Genomic DNA, 21,519 nt, shown 5'->3' on the forward strand with positions numbered 1-21,519 from the left:
AACGGTCATTTTCAACTGTAATTATCTGTTTTCTTTTTTTCACCCACCTCATTTGATTTCTTTTGTGTCTTACTTTCTTCTATTACTTCAAGCAAAAGTTTAGCTTACCTGTTTTTTTTTTCATAAAAATAAATAGAAATCAACCCTCTGTCTCTCCTTTTCGCGTCTTTCTTCCCTGCCACAACCCATTCATTATAAGCACATGACCCCAGTTTTGTACTCTCATCCGTTTCATTTCTTTTCAGCTTAAAACCAACCTTTGTTATGAGATCTCAGGTACACGCTTTACTGCTCAAAAAAGGTGAGCACTTAACCAATGAGTTAAGATCATAACCAAATCAACATCTTGATGTAGATGTTGAAGAAGTAAGGAAACAAGCACAACTCCGATGGTTTAAAGCAGCTGAAATTCTTGAAATATTTGTCAACTATAAAAGCCTCAGATCTACTCATCTCCGATGGTTCAAAGGCACATGTATCGGATGATTGAAGAGTGAGAGTTATTTTAGGTTATTTGGAAGTAAATTTTGAAGGAAACTGCATTTTTTTCTGTTTTTACTACTACCTGATTGAACACTTGCTCCAGAGGCCCTTAAGACATAGCTCTTTTTCACTACCGAGAAGACAAGGTTAGCTCATATCTTTCTACTTTTGTGCTTCGTCAGTTCGTCTGTTGTCATCTAGATCTGCTTCTTTATTTCATGCCCTTCTTCAATTCTCATTGTCACATTATTTCTGAAAATATCAGGAAGCTAGAAAATATTGCAAAGGCAGCAAGGAGAGAAGACGAACAAAGTAACAGCTCAATCTTCCCACGAAACTGGAAAAAGAAATACCCATTCTGGGTGTCAGGTTCGGTTTCTTACAGCTCTATTTTATTTACAAGTAATCAGTTGATTAGTTTGCTTTGATTTGTTAAAGTCTGCGCTTTCTGGAGATGGAATGCCAGGTTACAAATCTGAGTTTAAACCGGTTGATTAGTTTGCTTTCATTATTAAAAATGAGTTTAAACCGGTTGAGTTAATACATCTTTTGCTTTTTTTCTGTTGAAGAAAATGGCTTGCTAGATTATCATAACGACTGTGAAGATGAGTCTTGTTGCAGTGTATTCTTTACAGGTATTCAATTGAACAGCTTTCTCTAATTTGTTAAGATGTGTGCTCGTCAATATTAATGTTGCTTCTTCTCTTCTTGTTCTAGGAGATGGCATGCAAGATTATAATAATGACTTTGAAATCAGCCTTTTCCCCATGTATTTGGGAATGATTTCCTCCTAAACCTAAGGACACCTAGTAGCCCTTGTGAATTGCCGGAGTTGATAAGTATCATTGCTAACAAATGTTTATTAACAGATGAAATTAATTGAGCATGCTAGAGAAATTAATTTTACAAGTTTGCATTTGAATTTTTCTGGGCGCACTGAAAAAATGACTCCAAATAAAACTCTGTACCCACTTGAAAAATGCTAGAGTATCATATCTTTCTTATGGAAATCTCTCAACGAAGTGATCAATACCCACTTGGATTTGCTCTTCGACCATCTCGATGTAAACTTCTCTCATTTAATTTCGTTTCATCACAATTCTCCTTTCACTTATGACACTTTTGCCTCTCTTCTTTCCCTTTTTGGTGCTTTGGCTCAACCGTATCAAGGAGGCACAAGCCTTTCAGAAAACTAACGGTTAGTTAACGACTCATTTAGTAAAATCCAACGGCTTAGAATCGATGTTAGTGTGCTTTCTCTATAAAAGATAAATGGTGGTTATTGCGTTTCACCAGGATTGCCACATCAGACTAAAAGAAGTATAAACTCAAATGTAATCGAGACTTCGAACCTTTTCGCCATTCTATCAATAAAATAAGAGGTTATGCAGTATTTCAGTTCATTCTTTTTCTCTCTATACACTTAGGGTTCCTATTTTGCTCTTCAATTTTTTTTTTTTCAATCAGTCTACACTGTTTTCATTTTTTCACCAAATTTTAGTATCATTACACTTTCCAATCAACAGAATACTCTGTTTTTGCGAGCATTTGTTTCATCTTTAACACCTTTCTTATGGCACTTTCAGGTAGATGCTTTCTGGTTGAACAGAGAAAGTACTTATGAATGAGTTCACAATTTGAATTGTTTTACTGATATGAATGATGTTGCAGATTGTTTGAATGACGCGGGTGTTGAAGAAATCGTGAAAGAAGCGCAACACAGGTGATTGAATGTAGTTGAAATATGCAAAATATTTGAAAACCATGAAAAGCTTCAAATACTTGCCTCTCAACCACAACGAAGGCCTCCAAGTATTGTTTCATTTGAGATTTTATTTTTCTAACCTTTTTATGGATGTAATTTGGCTAAGTTACATTAATTATAAGTGGCTCCTTTTTTGTCATTAAGCTGCGAAGGCTTTGAGAGTTTAGGAAGGATGACCACGTGTGGAGTAAAAAGAAAAAGAAAGATGCAAAGACGGTACATGAGTTTATTAAAATTTCAAGGTTCGTGCAATAATTTGATGTAGATTTTATATTCAATGTTGTCTATCAGTTTCATCAATTAACAAAGAGTGAAATTTTACAAGTTAACATGGTTGAGATGTTGAATTGCTTGTATGTTTATTTAGAAACAAATGAAAATTTGCAAAGGCGTATGTATCTAATGATTGAAAAGTGAGAAACCATTGTCTCCTCCTCAAAGATTCTTGGGGTTTATTCAGATTATATGAGTCTTATGACAACTTCTCAGAAGATATTGTTTTTTAATTTTTAATTTTTGTATCTTTTGTTAGATAAATTTGTTTAAGTGCAATGCCCACTTTGTTAACTAATGTCTTCAAATAAAAAATCCGTAAAAATATGTATGCTTATTGTTGCCGCAATTTGATTTGCCCATGGTTTTTTGGCTTTTTCTTTGGTTCATTTGGAAGTGCTTGCTTAAGGTTGATATAATTTCATTTTTCCACTTTTATTTTGAAGGGTTGATTTTTGTTATTGATTTCCTACCAATTTAATTGAATGCCATTGATGCAAGGAACATGTAGGCATAGTACTTCTTCGCTAAAGGGAAGACAAAAGGACAACGTTAGTTCACATCATATCTTTTAATTATTGTGTAGAGAGTCATATTTTGAGTCCTACTCTTTTATATATATTTTTTCTAATACAAACAAGAAAATCCAAAAAATCATAAACACGATAAGAAGACAACTAAAATAATCATTTAATCTTTCCAAGAAGTTAGAAAAGTTGTACCTCTTAATAATAAGCGTGATATAATTTTAACGAGTATTTTAATATTTATTTAATTTTGCATTGTTTCATTTTTATTGTGGATCCTATTGATAATTTTGGTAAAGCTACAATTAAAAGTTTTCATAAAAGATATGAAAACCTATTGTCTTAGAGTTGTCTTAACAATTATATAACTGAAATTTCATTGGAAGAGGTAACTAAAAATCTGTTTTTATATAGGTTTCTTTCCCATATAAGTTCTTGTATTGATTTCAAAGGTTTATTTTTACTGAAACAATCCATTGCTACCTTAGAGGTGCTTATCCTAAACCCTAAACAAAAAATTTGTTTTTTATATGTTTCTTTCCAACACAAGTAATTGTATTGATTCTATAGTTTTTTTTTCTTTTTTTGAATTGAAACAATCCGTTGTTACCCTATCAAAATTTCGTTGCATAATTTTGCAGAAGCTTAAATTATGACTTAAGAAACTTGGTACAGGTGAAGGTGGGCTTACGGTTTTAGGTGTAGAAGTGATATATTTTACGGTTGCACTTGGTTATACTCTGAGTTTTCAAGATATATTTGGTGCAACAAAAATAGATATAAATTTAAGTAATGAGAATGAATTTTCAACTTTTTATTGAGCAGTAAAGTATGAGAGGTAAAACTCTTCAAATTACTTTACCTTTGTGGGTGGCACCAAATATGTGGTAACAGTTTTACCTTCTATATTTTGCTGCCCAATGAAAGGTTGTAAATCCATTCTTATCATTTGAGTTTATATCTATTTTTGGTGCACCGATTATGACTTGTAAGTTTAGCTCCATCTTCACCAAGTTTTTTGAGCTATAAATAAAACTTCTAAAATTATGCAATGAAATTTTAGATAAACACTTTTAGGGTAGCAGTGGATTGTTTTAATCCAAAAAAAAAAACTTTTAATCAATACAAGAACTTATGTTGAGGAGAAACCTATGCAAACTTTTATACTTGAGGGGTATAACTTTTCTAGCTTCTTGGGAAGATTGAAGGGTTACTTTGGTGGTCCTCTTATCGTGTTTATGATTTATCTAGTTCTAATTTTTCAAAAAATAAATAAAAGAGTAAGACTCAAATATGGCCTTGTGCACAACAATTGGAAGATATGATGTGATCTAAAATACACATTGATGAAACATGTTTAAAATGGTAAAATACGACAAACATGTATTGTACACATAAAATGCATATTTACTAACTAGCTCAAATTTGATGGTTTAGTGCAGCTGAAATTGGTGAAATATTTGCCAACTATAGAAGCCTCGATATACTTATCTCTCAACAACCAGAAACACCTGCAAGTATTGTTTCATTTAGAACCTTGTTTCTTCCAACTTTTTGACCAATGCAATTCATTGTTGCATTGATTTCTTATTCCAGGTGGTTTATTTTTTATGATACCTTGTCAAACTCTTAGAAAGTTTAAGAAGGATGTACACATGTGGAGCACAAAGGATGGAAAACCTATTCAGGAATCACATGTCAACCTCAAGGTTATTGCATAATTTGATTGAAAGAGATTTCAAAATGCATAGAAGTTCATCTCTGTAAATTTGTTGATATGGTACTAATTGCTAAAGTTTATTCATGCAGGCCCATAGAAGAAAAACCCTGAAGAAATCCAGATGCAGCAAACGGAGAAAGTGGACCTGGCATGTACATGTCAGCAGCTCTAAAGAATGACACACGACCTAAGACTGGGATGGAAATAGAGGCGGCTATGAGAATTAAAATGGGAGTGGGAGAGCATTGCTGTGTAGAAAGAATCATGTAGAAAAATTTGTATTGAGAGTTTATTTTTGTGGGGAGTACTGGCCTCTCATATTAGCCAGCTTAGTATTTTCATCTTCGTATTGGAGTGTGTTTTTTCTTAAGCAGTTTCCAGTTTATTCCTATTGACAGCATTGTAATGAAATGAATTGAGTGATTGAATATTACATTGATAAATGAATGAAACATTTTCTGATAACATTCTGTGCTGCCCCCTATTTTTCTACTATTACATTGCTTCATTTTGGTAGGTTGATGCTGTGAATTGAAATTTGCTTGCTGGAGCAGTGATTCTGTTGTGGACTTGTTGATTGTGCTCTTGGGTGGTGGAGGAGAAAGGGTCTGAAGTGTTGGAACAAGGCTGGGTAGAGAGACTTAAGATCAACTTAAGTTGGACAGAGGCTGTAGAAATTGCAGCAGCTGCCTTTTCACTGGTAAAACAACCAATGTTCACATCATTTGCATTCAATAGTTTCAGTTTTGCTGATCAATAATTTTGAGTTCTTTCAGGTGTGCAGCGTTGACATGTTGGAGTGCTTGTATGTCCATGGACAAGAAATGAAAATTTCAGACACCTGTCTATTGGTGATTAACAGGTGAGAATATATGCCCTCACAGATTCTTTGGGTTTATCCAGATTTTGTTCAGAAGTGCTTCTTTCATTGAATATATTTTTTTAAATCTCTTCTCTACTAATAGATTTGCTTAGGTGCCCCATTGAATTAAAAAATAAAAGAAAAAAAAGAGTAAGTTTTTTAAAATTCAGTTTTCAGGCTTTGACCGGCATTAGAGATCGCTCTTCTCAGTCACCAGTTTCTGAGAATGTGGTTGTATGCTCTGGCAGTCTGATTTGTTCCTTATGCTTTTCAGCTATTTTTTTTTACTTGGAAGTAAATGCTTGAGCTTAATATGATATCCATTTCCCCTTTCATTTTGAAGGAAACTGCATTTTTTCTGTTTTTGACTGTAACCTAATTGAATTCTACAGCTGCAGAGGGCCTTCAGACATAGCTCTTTTTCACCACTGAGAAGACGAGGTTAGCTCATATCTTTCTATTTTTGCGCTTCGACTGTTCTCATCTAAATCTGCTTCTTTATTTCATGCCCTTCTTCAAATCTAATTGTCACATTGTTTCTGAGAATGTGAGGAAGCCAGGAAATATTGCAAACGTGGTAAGAAGTCCACCAAAATAACAACTAAATCTTTCCAAGAAACTGAAAAAACAATACCCATTTAGGGGGTGTTAGGTTCTTATAACTTTATTTATGAGTAATAAGTTGATTAGCTTGCTTTGATTAGTTAAAATCTGTGCTTTCTGTTCCAGGAGATGGAATGCTGTATTACAATTCTGAGTTTGAAAATAAGCCTTTCCCCCAAGAGACTAAGAATGACGTCCTCCCTAATCTTGTTACACCTAGTTGACATTATGATTTGCAGGAGTCGAAGAAGTCTGTGGAACAATTTTCAGAGTTAAAGCAGGATAAGCTGGAAAACTGCCCCTTATATCAACCACAAAAAAACATACTTTCTGAAAATCATTGAAGTAGATGTGTTTGATTCTTTGTAATACTGATTTTTCATTCGTTATATATAGATAGATATATCAGTTAAAAGATTTTTGACAAAAATGGGAATCTTTGAATTTGTATTTCACAATGAGAAGAAATTAAAGAAAATAATAATAAACTGTGAATAATTATTATTCAGTATATTAATGGCAGATTGCACTTAAGCATAAAATAATTGGTCTCTTATCTACCACTAAACATAAATAACTCCAAATTAACAACATAATTAATTATGTTAAGCACTGATTTGTTTGAGGATGCTCAATTCTAGACTTAACTTTTTCAAAAGCGGAATCCCAAAGAAGTTTCGATTCTGCTCTAAATCAATTAAACATTATATTAACATTGTGATCCAGTGATGACCCCGAGCCTTAAGAATGTAACAACATTAATTTTTATTTGTAAAAAAAAAAATATTAATCATAGGATTTCGTGATTTTTGTTTCATTAGGGAATTGATAACTAATTAATTAGCTGAGTGTGAGATGGACATTTGTCACATAAGAGTGAGGAAACCAATTAGTTTCGATGTGATTAGAACACTAATTAAGTTTGTACTATATTAGTTAACCCATCATTGGCAAGGTGATTAGTAGATAATCAATTCAATTAGGAGTTGTTTTCGGTAGTGATGATATATTTGCTTCATAATTTTAATTAAAAATTAACTGTTAGGTCACACACAAGACACAAGGCATATATGCAACCAATTTTGTTAAATGGTGCAGGGCGATTTGACAACATAACTAATTATGCAAAGAAAAAGATTTGAAGAGTGAGCTGTAAGACTCTCGAGAATATTTAAAAAAAAAAAACAATTTACCTTATAATATTTGACTATAGGACAAAAACACATTTTATAAGAAGACAGGAATAAGGGATAAATTCCCTGCATATCCACTAAAAGTTGCATACAAATCTTGCATTTGATAACTACATATATGGCTGGTGTGAAGACTGCACCGTAAGAAGTTACATTAACTCTATCATCTTGGGGATAAAGCATATTCTTCCATCATTTGGTTGCTGAGCAAAAACTGGCTGGCCAGGAACTTGATAATCATGAGCGTTTGGACCAGCCTGAGGATATTTCTCAGGCATTCCTTTATATGCTTCCCTGTCAGAGAAAAAGTTACCTTTTGCTCGTATGTGCACAAGTCGTTAGGTAAATTATAAACACATCAGAAAACAGGCAGAACATTCCTACCGGGAATGTTCAGTTTGCTCTTTGTTTGCTCTTTGTTTCTTGCACTTCTTATCAGATACCTCTCCAGTTGTTCAACCCTTTTCTGAAAAGGATCAAGAGGATAGTCAGCTTCAAGAGGATTTGAAAATAGTTGTTATTATTCAAGAAAGCCAGAGAAAACAACAGAATATTATCTGCTAACATTAGCAAAACACAAATATACCAGATCACAAACTATGACCAAAAGTCCTCGTGAACCAATGCACTAACTGCCTTAATCGCATTAATACATGAACCATTTTACAAAAGTTTCAGCCAACTAGGCAACATAAAGCAACAATAATTTCAAAGAAACAAGGATCAAAGACTAAGAAGCCGAGCAAGTGTTCGTGGGTCTGCTGAAAACAGAAGATGCATATAAACATGTACAATAGCTAACATGAACTAGAAAAATATGGCAGGGAAAAGAGGGGAAGATAACATGGAGGAGAAAAATGGTGTGTACCCTTCTAATTTTCAGTGGAAATCTTTCATCCAACTAACAAATACATCCACCCAACACAAATAAAATTCATATAAAAAAGAACCAGAGGTAAACAAATGACCAGAAACACAATCGAACTTACCTTATCCAAAGGTTTACTTGCTTATTGTTCGTACTTGTTGGAAGGTAGGAATGTTCCACCTCCCTCCCATCAGAAGAAGTAGAATAAATGTCAATAGTTTGCACCTGAGTGTCTAGTTTTGTATCCACCTCCACGATCATAGGTGTTGATGTATTTGGATTGCCATTACTTTTAAAGTTTTCCCACCATGTGCGAATTTGATGGATGGGCTCATAAATTCCAAATCTACTTGGGGTTACAAATTGGGTGGATGGAGAGTTCATGCCCTTTGAACTCAAGATGGGATGCAGCTCCATTAGCTTTAGACATAAAAAAGCATGCAAGATATAAGCATAAAGACAAATAGGTGCAAAATTGATATAAATGATATCTGAGTTTGAGGTCTAAATTTGAACTGAAATAAAATCAGCCTAGCAGGATATCAAATTGACTTGAGTTCCAAAGCATAACAGCCCGAGTCATGGAAACCTTAGAAACTTGCTCTACTTACACAGTAGCAACAGACTCTAATAGTTAAGTTCTGACGTAATTTGATTCAGATCTGAGAAGACTTCAATTTAACAATAAGCTGTATCTAATGTAAATGAAATCAACAGAAGATGAATTGTTTATAAGTGTGCAAAAGGAGAAAAGCAGATGCAGTATGTAGCAATCTAATTATACAAATCCAGTGATGAAAGTCAAATATCATAAGTAGAGAAAGAAAAAGGCTTTAATTTAAATGCAAAAGCAAAAAGAACAAGATACTGGTTTTCCATTTCTTGGTCTTCATGCTCATGATTAGAATCAGGCAGCCACTAACATCTAAAATCAAAACAGAGGAATTCTAAGAATAATTTTCTTTCATGATAACTAACATGCACATCACCACTTACTCCAAGTAACGACTGTATAACAGGTGCCTCTTCTTCAGTTAATGAGCATTGGATGCCCAACAGTAGGATAACAGCTTCCATTTAACTACCTCCCATCCCAAGCTTGAACCAGATACTAAATTAGATACAGTCTTCTCCTTGCAATCTTTCATGCTTCACAGATAGATCATATATCAAATGCCAAAGGGAACTAATATCAAGAAAACCAGAGGCAACAAGTATATGAATATGAGGTTTCATTGAAAATAGATTAAGGAGTTAAAATTTCTATGTAGAAAAAAGATGCTTACAGTTGTAGGCCTATCCATCGCTTGTATATTTCTGAATAAGGACACCATCTATCTAAAATTTCAAACAATTTCAGAAAATTCTCCCATTGTTCATGTTCCTCGTAGCAATTTAGATAGTACTTCAAACAGTCATTAAAAGAGCAATTTACAGTATTCAATTTCTGGTCTCTATCCATTAATCTTGTTTATCTTCTCAAATCATCATCTTTGACATACAATAAAGTCACTCCACATATTTGTTCAAAATATTATGATTTTATATACAATAATTAAGTAACAATTAAACCTTCTCCAACAATAAAGGATGTTTCACGTGATCTTTTTCATCAAGTCAATTGTTAAATTCGACATGAATTACTTAACACTAATTTTTTAAAGACCTTATTAACACATTAATGCATATCATGAAATCTAGATTATAACTTGATAAAAAAGGTAAATGGCATTGTCGCTTCTATTTTTATTTTGTCCTATATTCCTTTCGTTTTCTAAACATCCAAGAGGGAAGGGAATATTTGCACCTACATTTCCACCCCAATACACATACAAGTGAGAGTTTATCTAAACCCTTGGGCAAATAAAATTCATGATACAACAAAGAAGCCCCAACAATAAACTTTAACACTATACAACCATATAATGTACTGTTATATATAAAAATAAACAAGACAGAGCCCAACAGGTCATAATCATAAGTATATGAAATAAATGTAGAACAAGTCCAAACATTATAATGAATGACTGTACACTAGAAGCACAAATCCAAAAATGTAAAGGAAAGAAAAGGAAGAGAACAGAAAAGATGATCTTTCAACCAATTTGCCTGTTAATTGAAAGGTTGCTAAATCATATATCAATAAAAAGAATATTCATTAGAGTCATTCACTAAGGATCAATGGAGATCGCACCAAAACAAAAGCATTGAAAAGGTAATAACTTAGCATATCAACGGGAGAGTTCGCCTCAGTCAGGGAAAATGTTATTCACTCACAAATAAATTCTCTACACATTCATTAAGGTTGCACACAAATCATGCATTTGATAACTACATCTTGGGGATAAAAGCATATTCTTTGATCAATTGTTTTCCTCCATATGCTTCCCTGTCAAATAAAATGTTGCATCTTGCTCACGAGTGCACGACAGATCAGAAAACAGGCAGAACAAGCCTACGATGTTCAGTTTGCTCTTTGTTTCTCAAAGTGTTGACGTCTACCAAAACCTCCACCCCTTTTCTTATCAGATTTCGACCTCTCCAGTTGTTCAGTCCTTTTCTGAAGTGGATCAAGAGGATAGTCAGGTTCAAGCCTCTACTCTTGGACACAACTAACTACACCTTTCAAAGCAGCAAGTTCCTGTGCATTTACATCAATCTGTATTGAAAAGAAAATTCTCATTTTGCATTTAGTTACAGTGGAATTTCCGAGAATCAGTCACTCATTATGCTTTAGTATGAAAATTAAAATGTGCACTAGTATCTCCACCCGAACTCACACCCTTTCCCTGTGAGTTTCTCCTTCAAATCTTTAAGTATGTCTTCAAGAGGGGAACAGGGGGAAAGCTTTCAGTAAGCTGAAGGCATGAATGAAATCTACGGCATCAATTTGTTTCCCGCCATTAACCGAGGACTCAACAACCCCTGTACAGAGAGTGAAGCTAGATGATTAGCAAATTTCACATCAAATTATTTCTCCAAGTTATGCCAAGCAGCAATGGATATAACACCTAATTAATTACTAGTTATGCCGAACAGCCTGAGATAAAGCCAACCCGAAAACACACTGAATAACATTTAAAAAAAGGCACTTCAACATTCTGTAATAGAGAACTACAAAGCATAGACCACGAATGTAAATTGCCGAAAGTTAGCCAAATAGTTCAGAAGGGAACATAAAGTAAGCTTTACCTTGAAACTATTAAACTACTATGCGGTAAGCCAAATCATCTATAAAGAATACCATAGGAAAAAGTTCCAAGATCAGGCATATCGTGAAGATTAGGCAAACAAAAAGCCCTAGAAATGGAGTAAATTTCCTCTGGAAGCAACACTTGCTTTATTAAATTTGCACAACCATCAGCCATCCCTTTACCATATGAGAAAGGGACACGGGGACATAAAAGGGATCTTATCAGCATGTTTTGACCTAAAATATTATAAGCTCAGGGATTTTGTACTTACATTACTGTAACATCCCTCCCTAGAAGTGCTGCCTTCTGAAGGAAAAAGTTACGAATTAATATCCGGAGCATTTATTTTAAAACAAATTTTAAAATGAACTCGTCGCTAAAAGTGTTCCCAAATTATTCTGAGAAAACTAAAAATTTGGAAGCGAACAAAAGATGTATATATCCCATATGAAAACTCATCTGAAAACATTTGAAATCATAGAGTAATCATGTACATGCCCCTAGATACAATTGTACAATTATCTGAATAGGGTCAAAAGTCAACAATATCATATGCATGCAACAAAAATCATAGATAACTTGGCCTAGCCCGGACCTATCTTTGCTGACCTAACCCTGCCTCAAAACTACCTCGATCACTTGTACTTGCAATCATGAAAGAAAAGGAAGTGAGAGATAAGAACACTCAGTAAGGGGAAAGAATTAAATAAACTATTTGGAAGTTGACTACAGAGATTTGACACTTTTCTAAGTCACTCTCAAGACTCAATCTCACATCATAACCTCCTCAAGGAATCGAGGGGCTAATCTAGTTCATCCTTTACTATTTGGGTCACACTTTGTCTCATCTGGTGTCCATTTGATACTTTTTGGAAGTTGACTACAGGAATTTGAAACTTTTCTAAGCTCGAGCTCTCTTTCTTTTTCTCACTATACTATTTCTGAATCTGAATTGTACTCTACTATGAGCATACTCTACTGCGAGCAGACACTACTACCGATCTATGTCTTACTACGGATGTGTCCTACTGTGGATGTGCCTTACTATGGGTGGTGTAGCGTAAAGTGCCCTCTCATAGTTCGTAGCATGCATGTGTGCGTTATCTCTTACTAATCTTGCTTTTATTTAAAACTATCCATAATCCACCAGACCATACTCTTGGGATGACCCCTGAATCCTGAGCCTCAAATTCTTTTTCCTATTTTTCTTTCTTTTCTTGTTCTCTCCTTTCTTTCCTTTCTTTCCTTTCCTTTCTTTCTTTTCTTCCTTTTCTTTTTCTCCTCCTCTTCTTTCTTTTTTTCTTTCCAAAAACTATAAAATACTGTTCATTAGATTGTTGATTTGGTAGAGTAGTTTTTTTTTTTCAAGCAATGTAACATTCCCAACAATCTCTAATCACATAAGCTATAGATCATTGAAAAGAAGATTCACAAAGCTTTTGAACCAGTTATAATAACACTCATGATTCATCAAATAAAGTAGTCAAAATATGGGACGAAATCAGTGGCAAAACTGTAAATATTTTTCAACTCTCTGTCATGAACAAAGTCACACACATAGATACCCCAAATAGGAAAACAACCTCTCTTAACTTCAAAATCATCATTTATAACATAGAGAAAAGGAACCAAACGCATAAAATATGAAACATATCAAGAATGATTCCACTTACCTTATTTCAAGCTAATCTTCTCAAGTTGGCTCCCTCCTCTTTGTCTTACCTCTTTTATCACCAAAACCACCTTAAATCAACACCAAAACACACTAAAATATTCATATAACATACATCTAATATATATATAAACATAGGTAAGGGGAAAAGAAGGAGATCTTTTAGTTACCAAGGCCTCCAAAGTGTTTTCTCTTTTTTTCTTTTCTTACTTTTCTTTCAAAACCCTTCAAATCATCCACTTTCCTTCCAAAAACAAAGAAAAAGCATGAAGAAGGCCGCTCTCTTCTGGAAGAGATGGGAGAAGATGATGGAAAAAGGCATAAAGTTCTCTTTTTTGTTTTTTTCTCTCTTTATATATATACATACTTTTTAATATAGATATATATCTATATATACATCTTTGTCTTTTTGCAATTGTTTTATATAGATATACACCAACACACATTTGAACATATTTATTTAAAGCTGGAATGTCTCAAAGCAAGGCCGAAAGACATAAATACCCCTGGAACGTACCTGAGTATTGCAATTACCTTTTCTATAACAACATTTCAACCTTCAAGTTTCAATCGTTTATGAGATCTTTCATCAATCTCATAAAAATATAATGAATATTTCCATTAATAATAACAATAATACCAATATCAGCATAGCCTTATGTAATTTCTACATATGACAAATTGAGTGACACAATACCGTTTTCCATAGGCTATGGGTTGAGATCACTGTATAATCATTCTCTCTAAAATAAAAAGCAAAAAATAATAATCAAAATCTTAATCATATGAAGTTATTGACATGTTGAGTTATGAACAATAACTTGATAAAACAATTTAAACGTATAAGACACCTTTCATGCTTAACATATAAATCACATATTTGTAACGAAAGGGAAATGATTTAGAAATAACTAGAGGAAACAATTAAAGGTTAGGTTACAAAAAAATAAAAGAAAGGATACCTTGCAAAATGTTTATTGTTGTAACTCCAAAAAACAAGGCCGGGGAAAAATGTCATATCTCTGTCCACTCTTGCATCTCTTCTCTAATCATTATTTTTGGCATATAACAAAGTCAATCCACATTTTTTCACCTGGCCTTGAACCATACCATTCTTAGTTGCATGTTTAATGAAGAACTCAACAACACCCTGACTATTCGAATTTACCCAGTAGTTCTTAAAGAACTTATAACTTATGAATACATGATCTGATTCAATAACATCCTCACCTTCAAGAAACTGATGCCCATCGTTAATTAAAAAAAGACCAGAAACAACCTTTCCATTAATAATCAGGCGAAATCCAACATGGTAATTTCCAAGTTGTTGATAGTCTTGTAATGATACAACAGCATAGAAAGCGAAACCAACTATGTTATCATTGACCCAACCTTTTGGAAACTCTACAAAAGATTCATTACTTTTTAAGTCAAAATGCTTTGGAATTTCGCATCCAGGGTAAAAAAAGCACGTCATTGGCCAACGAGAAGAGATATCCTGCATGTACATTAGCAGTCCATTTAATACTATATATTTTAATATTATGTCATAAGAAACTCTATATTCATAAATCAATAATCCGAGTAAGATTTTTAGATATAAAATATTTTGATTAAAGAGTTATCAACTTTGTCTTAGATTAAGACTACATAGTATTTCATTATATCAAATAAAAATAATTAAATATATTAATTATTTAGTTAACAATAGTAAGTTTATATGTATAAGAATATTATATAATAAGATAGCTATGTTTTAAATGTAATTTTGTATAATATAATTTAAAGTTAAGATATCATGAGAATAGTAAATTCAATAGTATGTTGAGAATAAAAGTGTGAGAATTACAAATTGGTGGAATTGTTTATTATTGTAAAGAATATTGTGGTGTTAAAATGGTTTTTATAAATTGATGGACACATCTTATGTTTTTCAAAACAAATGGTGGTTTTTGGTTAATAATGTAAAATGGTGAGTTTCAACCAAATCAGATTGTTCTATAATAAATGATAGAGAATTATGAAAAAAGTAGAAGTTTCACTTAGGCTTTCAATTTCCTTTCCTATTCTTGATTTTTTGTTTTCTCTTTCATCAAAACCTACATTCTTCTTTCATCAAATTTGTTCTAGATAGTTTAATTCAATATAATCTTTAATTAATCTTTAATTCAAAATCACTCTATCACAAGACGACAAATTATCTATATATTTAATAGTATACTCAATATTGAGTATATATAGTTTTATTGTTTTGTAATTACCCTTCTAAATACTTCTCCCTTAAAATTTTTGTATACACAAGAAGCTAATTAATCTTTTCTTGAGATTATATTGAATTAAATTTCCACTAGTTTCGTAATTCAACATCATTAGGTGTGTATTGTCTGAAAAATTCCATCAAAATGATGAAAATAAAGGGACTTATGTTTAAGGGGAGATGTTTTGTATCAAAGTGTGAGAAGTGCAAGGTGATGGATTAGTTTGTAATGGTACTTAAGTGTTAGAATAGCAAAGTGGGGTATCTAATTGAAATTAAATCAAAACGGTGAGTTTTATTCAAAACTCATCGTTTCATTATAGCACAAACAGAAAGAAGAAAGCCTAGCCACTTTGTTCAAGCATCGTTTCTTTTCCAAGTTTCAATCAAAAAATCAAAGAGAGATGGATTGCATTATTATGAAATTTGAATTTAATATATATATATATAGTAGTCCAGACTTATCGTATTCAATCTAATATAATTTTAAAAACTTAGTGCAATCCAATACAACGTACCAAATGCACCCAAAAAAATCTCAAATAAGCAAGACACCACAAAGATAGGGCTATTTGTTAAGTTTATATAAATTAAAATTTTAATTTACACGTCTTACTGTTAAAATGAAATATGTATACTCATATTTAATTTTTAAGTATTTTGAATGGGATATTAAAAGTTATAATGTTTGAAGATTCAAAATTTATAAAAAAATGAATTGACATAAAAAGAAAACAGAAAAAGTGAGGGAGATAAACTTACTTTACGACGATAAAATCGATAGTATGAACTTCTCTCAAAATTCAAGAGAGCATCTGCCAGCTCAAATTTTAATTTGAAACAATTGAAGAAGTTGATGTGCGCAATAGAAGAATCCTTACATAGGAAATTTGATATTGATTCAAGAGATACGCAATTCACTACACTAATTTCCTCTAGACTGCTTGGAAGCTCCGGTAAGTGTTTAAGCCTGTGGCAATTGCATAAATAAAGACTTCGCAGGTTAGAGAGGTCTTTGATGCTCTCTGGTAGCGTCTCCAAATTGTTTTGGCCAAGATTTAAATATTCAAGTGAGAATAATTGGCCAATATTGTTGGGTAACACTTCGATGCAACAATCAATCAGGTGTAGCGTTGTCATTCTTTGGAAGACAAATAAATCGACGAGTGGGATACCCAATCGCTTCTGCATCTTACATCTTGTCAAAGATAATATCTTCAGGTTGACCAAACTTATCATAAATGTTGGTATTTCTGCAAAAGAAATTTCCTCCAGTACCAGTTTCTCCAGAGTTTGTAAATTTCCCATGTCATTAGGCAATCTGTCAAGTTTGAAACAACCCGAAAGATAAAGACTTTTAAGAGATTTCAACTCACCAATACTATTTGGTAATCTCTCAAGCTTTGAACATTCTCTAAGACTCAATCTTACTAGTCTAAATAAATGCCCTATTGATGGAAATTCTTTAATGGTAGTTCCATCTAGATATAAATTTTCCACTGTACTAGGGAGATATGAAACTTTTTTGAGATTTGAGCAGTTGGAGAGATTAACTTCTCGAAGAGATTGGCAATTAGAACTAATTGGAAGATTATCAAAGCTTTCGCATCCTTGTAGATTCAAGATAACAAGTTTATGGAGATTATGGATGGATGAGAAACCCTCAAGCAAATTTGTACAATATGTTAGAATCAAACTCTCAAGATTTGGCATAAGTGAAAAATCTGGTATTCTGCGTAGATGCTTAGAGTAACTAAGGTCAATATATTTCAAATTAAGAAGAACCTGTCAAAAAAGGAAAAAATTAAATTAAATGAAGTAAAGCTAGAAACATAACTAACTTACAAAAAAAATTACAATTTAAGGCATACAAAAAAAAGAAAGCAATATAAAAGTTAACAAATACCTGGTTACCAGTCCAGAGTTTTTTAACTTTGCTTTCAGGCATGTAAAGTGCAACAAGGTTCTTTGCATTAAAATTTGGCGGCAATGATTTGTCAAGATATCCATGAAAGCAAAAGTGCCTTATCTCATAGAAATCAAACTTAAGTTTCTCAAAACCATGCACCTTTCCATCATTGGAGTTTTCTCTTTTCAACCATCTCAAGATACGACGCAATGCAGAGGAATCAGATTCAGGCACCTTCTTTCCATGTTGAGACCTATAAAATTTCAAGAATCGTAGATTTTGCATGTTGTTGAAAACTTCACGATTTAAATGCAACTCTTCTACTTTAGACATATCCAAGCATATGCTTCGAATTGCTCTAGTTCCCTGGTAACACAAGCATATTGGTGAAAAGTCAATTTGAAATTGCTTAATTACATCAATTCTTAGGTAATTTACTCTCAAATATATTTCTTTTCAGAAAATGTAAATAAAAAATTAATAGATGTGTCATTACCACCCTATACCAAATAATTTAATTCCCAATGATAACTGAAAGTAAATATTCTACTAGCAAATATTTTATTATAATTTATATATAAAATAGAAATAAAAAATTAGTGTTTTGACTCTTACCGTATTATTCTTCAATACTGAAAATATATCATCATGATCGCACAACCGACTACGTTCGCCAGGATTATCAATTGATTCTTGCCGAACAATTTCTCTACCCATTTCTTCAAGTAAATCATGCATTGTTATGGTGTCATATGAAGTAGTTATAAGACACCTTTCAATGAGAACATTTATACAAATATAAGCGTCTAAGTTACGATCATTCAAGATTGCTTCTACAAAATCTCTTTTACACCCTTTAAAAAAACGTGCAATATCCAAAAATACACACTTCTGTTTATCATCTAATCCTTCGTAACTTATTTTTAACACTTTTTGGACATCCACAGGAGGACTTGTTTTCAAGTTTTCTAATACACTTTCCCATTCTCTCTTTGTCCTAGTGAATAGAAAAGAACCTAAAACTTCAAGAGCTAGTGGAAGACCTTTAGCATAATCTACTACTTCAAATGATAGCTTGATATAATCTTCTGTTGGAGGGTTTCCTCTAAAGGCATGTAGGGCAAAAAGTTGAAAAGCATCATCAGGAGATAACTTTGTCATCTCATGAATGTGATCCACTTCACAATTTCTTAGCACATGTTTATCCCTTGACGTTATAATGATTCGATTGTATGAATCCAACTCACCAAAAATTGCCATTAAACATTGCATTTGATTTAAATTCGTTACATCATCAAATACAATAAGAACTTTTTTTCTACTAATAAGACTTCTTCTTGTGAAGGTGAATCTATGATTGAGATGTTCATCCTCTAAAACTGCAGAACTCAGTTTTTGGCATAAGTCATTTAGTCCCCCACTTTTTTCTGATTCTTCTCTAATATTTGAAATGAAGTAAGATTCTTCAAATTGTTTAGAGATTTTTTTAAATATAGCATCAGCAAGAGTAGTTTTTCCTATGCCCCCGATGCCCCAAATTCCTAGCTTGCAAACACCCTTTGAACATAATAAATTTTCAATCTCTTCGATTGATGACTCTAGTCCAACTAGGTATTTGGAAGGAATAACAGAGGAGTTGTAATCCAATTTCTTCCATACATCGTTGACAAGATCTTTTATCAGTGTTGTCTCATTCCTAAAAGTAAAAAATAAATAATTAAATGATATGATACTAAAATTAAATGACTAAAAACGAAATAAAGAAATATAACATAATCATTGAATACAAATTTTTAAAATGTAAGATTGGCATGAAGAAGAACTGCATCATGACATGAACTCAAGTTCATTTCTCAGTGGCACAAAATTTTTGATTCAAATATAATTTGATCATCACTTTCTAAATCCTAAAAACCTGTACAACTTATCAATGCTAAAATTCAATTCAATTCTCGGAAAAAATGAAATAATCAGTAAGAATGTATTCAATAGTATATCTTATTTAGATAGTAATTAGCTGTCATTCAAAAAGGTAAAACTGACCGTTCGTCTCAATTGATAGTGTTTGTGTTAAGTCTTTCTGTGTTTTGGGTCAAAAGACACAACAAGAACCCAACCAAAATTAGCATAGTATAAAATATAATATCAAACCTCTAATTGATTATTATTTTGACCATCTGAATCTGTTTCCAGTAAATCTGGAAAAGATAATAAAAATAGAAAACAGATGGAACTGCTGTGTGTAAGATTATTCCATTAAAATTGGTAATTTGTAGCTTCAAAGTACTTACCAAAAAAAAAGATTATTACATAAAAACATTGATAAAAAAATTTGCAGTTACCTAGAGTTCTTTGAATCATAACCAGAAATGCTGGCTGCATCCCTCAAAGCAGTCCTCCATCTCTGCAACATTTCTGAATCATCCATAAAACGCTTTTCAAGCTCAGCAAATGCTTTCCCAAAATCCCCAGTTTGATTCCTGACATCAGATGGATCTACTTGATAGAAGACTGGTATTACGATCTGATCATACGTGTTCTTACATTTAACAATCTCTTCAAGTTCTTTGAGACACCATCTGGAGGAAGCGTAACCTTTAGAGAAAATGATAACCGAGATCTTTGAATGTTCAATTGCCTTCAAAAGAGAGGGAGAAATTTCTTCTCCTCTATTAAGCTTATCATCAATGAAAGTTTTAATCTTTTTCTGACAAAAGGCTTCATACAGATGGCTGGTAATGTTTGTTCGGGTGTCCACACCATGGAAACTAAGGAAAACCTCATGCTCTAGTTTAGGAGTAATGGAAGAAGAAGAAGAGGAAGCCATTAACTGCTGCAAGTGATGAGAGGTACTTCGCATAAACAAGGAAGGCTAAACTAAAACATCAGCTAATTGAGTAATTGAGCTATATTCCAATATATCTAAGTCTTTTTCATCTCTTTTCCGGGAAGATGGTCGGCCTTTTTCTTCTTTGCTTTATCTGGTTTCCAGGAACATGCCCTGTCTTTCGTCTTTTTGACTTGGACTTTTAGACCCGTGAACATTACGCTGCCCTCTGATTTCAAGCAAGTTGCCTTGCCTTTTTCCTTTTTAATTTTTTTCGGCTAAATAACGATCCCCCACCCAAGTTTAAAGAAATGACAATTTTTATCTATAAGTTTTAAAAAGCATAAATTCTCACTGATCATCCCCTTTTATTAATAATCTGTTAAAGTTTTCTTTAAATAATTATTTTATATTTTTATTAAAATTACAAAATTGTTATTACCACTTACTATAAACGTAAAACTACAAATATATTGTTAACAATTTAAAAAGTTACCACTTAAACTCTTACAAAATATTAAAATTTTAAAATATTATATTTTCATTTTTGAAACTATTTAATGGTATATTAAAGTTTTAAACTTTTAAAAACATGCTTGAACTTTTTCAATTTTTTTAAAAGAAAAAACCTTAAAATTTTTATTAAGAACTCTAGTAACTTAATAAATTATAGTGTATCCCATAAACTTATGAAAAGGGAAAATAAAAAAAATAAGAGGGGAAGTTGAAAATAGAGAGAACACGAGAAAAAACTTTATATATATATATATATATATATATAGTGATCTTATTACTCTTTCACTTAACGTAATTCATAGAATGTCAAGTGAAAATTCAATATTTTGTAATTTAAAATATAAAAATATTCATTTCAATAAACCTTGGGTGAGAATTTATTGTTTGTGTTCATATACTCATGGCTCATCATGTCCTTAGAATCTTTTGCATATTCACACTAGAAGAATTCAACAATTTTTTGTTTGATTTAATAAATATGTTTGTTAAATTAGAAAATTAGTAAAGATAACACTCTTTTTGTTTTCATTAAAATAATTAAACTTGTTATCCCAAAAATAATATTACAAAAGTTATATTTAAGTTAATAATTAGAAATTTTGGATAATCAAAATTTTCGATTGAATGATGCCTTTAAAAAGTATAATTCATGTTAATTGGGGTACAATCAAGTTTACAAAATTAATAATTTTTTTCTTTTATTCTTCTTTTATCTTCTTATCTTCGTGGAAATACTATTCTCTCGTATATCAAATAGAATATCTCTATCAATACGAATGAACATGTTTCCTCATTTCAAAGATACTTATTTAAAGAATTTATGAATCCATGGATTTTAAAATGAATTTAC

General features: G+C 32.2%; 2 protein-coding genes across 8 annotated transcripts; one reads left to right on the forward strand and one right to left on the reverse strand.

Annotated features, from left to right (window-relative positions):
• Positions 1-355: 355 nt before the first annotated feature.
• Positions 356-5,233, forward strand: LOC123198965. The gene is made up of 9 exons (XM_044613768.1): positions 356-366; positions 493-629; positions 775-852; positions 1,053-1,118; positions 2,155-2,206; positions 2,393-2,490; positions 4,491-4,565; positions 4,645-4,757; positions 4,858-5,233. Exons 1-9 carry the CDS (start codon positions 356-358, stop codon positions 4,945-4,947), a joined length of 720 nt encoding a protein of 239 aa, XP_044469703.1. The 3' UTR covers positions 4,948-5,233.
• A 5,136-nt stretch (positions 5,234-10,369) lies between these two features.
• On the reverse strand, positions 10,370-20,317 carry LOC123199218 (disease resistance protein RPP2B-like). Of its 7 annotated transcripts, none has more exons than XM_044614146.1 (8): positions 19,669-20,317; positions 17,942-19,022; positions 17,324-17,692; positions 16,180-17,202; positions 14,123-14,658; positions 13,162-13,231; positions 11,760-11,794; positions 10,370-11,219 (listed from the first exon to the last, which is right to left on the reverse strand). In XM_044614146.1, exons 1-5 carry the CDS (start codon positions 20,184-20,186, stop codon positions 14,206-14,208), a joined length of 3,444 nt encoding a protein of 1,147 aa, XP_044470081.1. In that variant the 5' UTR covers positions 20,187-20,317; the 3' UTR covers positions 10,370-11,219; positions 11,760-11,794; positions 13,162-13,231; positions 14,123-14,205. The 7 variants fall into 7 exon arrangements, with proteins under 7 accessions (XP_044470081.1, XP_044470080.1, XP_044470078.1 ...); XM_044614145.1 differs by having other exon boundaries at positions 13,331-14,658; XM_044614143.1 differs by lacking the exon at positions 11,760-11,794.
• Positions 20,318-21,519: the final 1,202 nt, after the last annotated feature.

This window comes from Mangifera indica, chromosome 16, assembly GCF_011075055.1.
Source record: "Mangifera indica cultivar Alphonso chromosome 16, CATAS_Mindica_2.1, whole genome shotgun sequence".
Classification (NCBI taxonomy): Eukaryota; Viridiplantae; Streptophyta; class Magnoliopsida; order Sapindales; family Anacardiaceae; genus Mangifera; species Mangifera indica.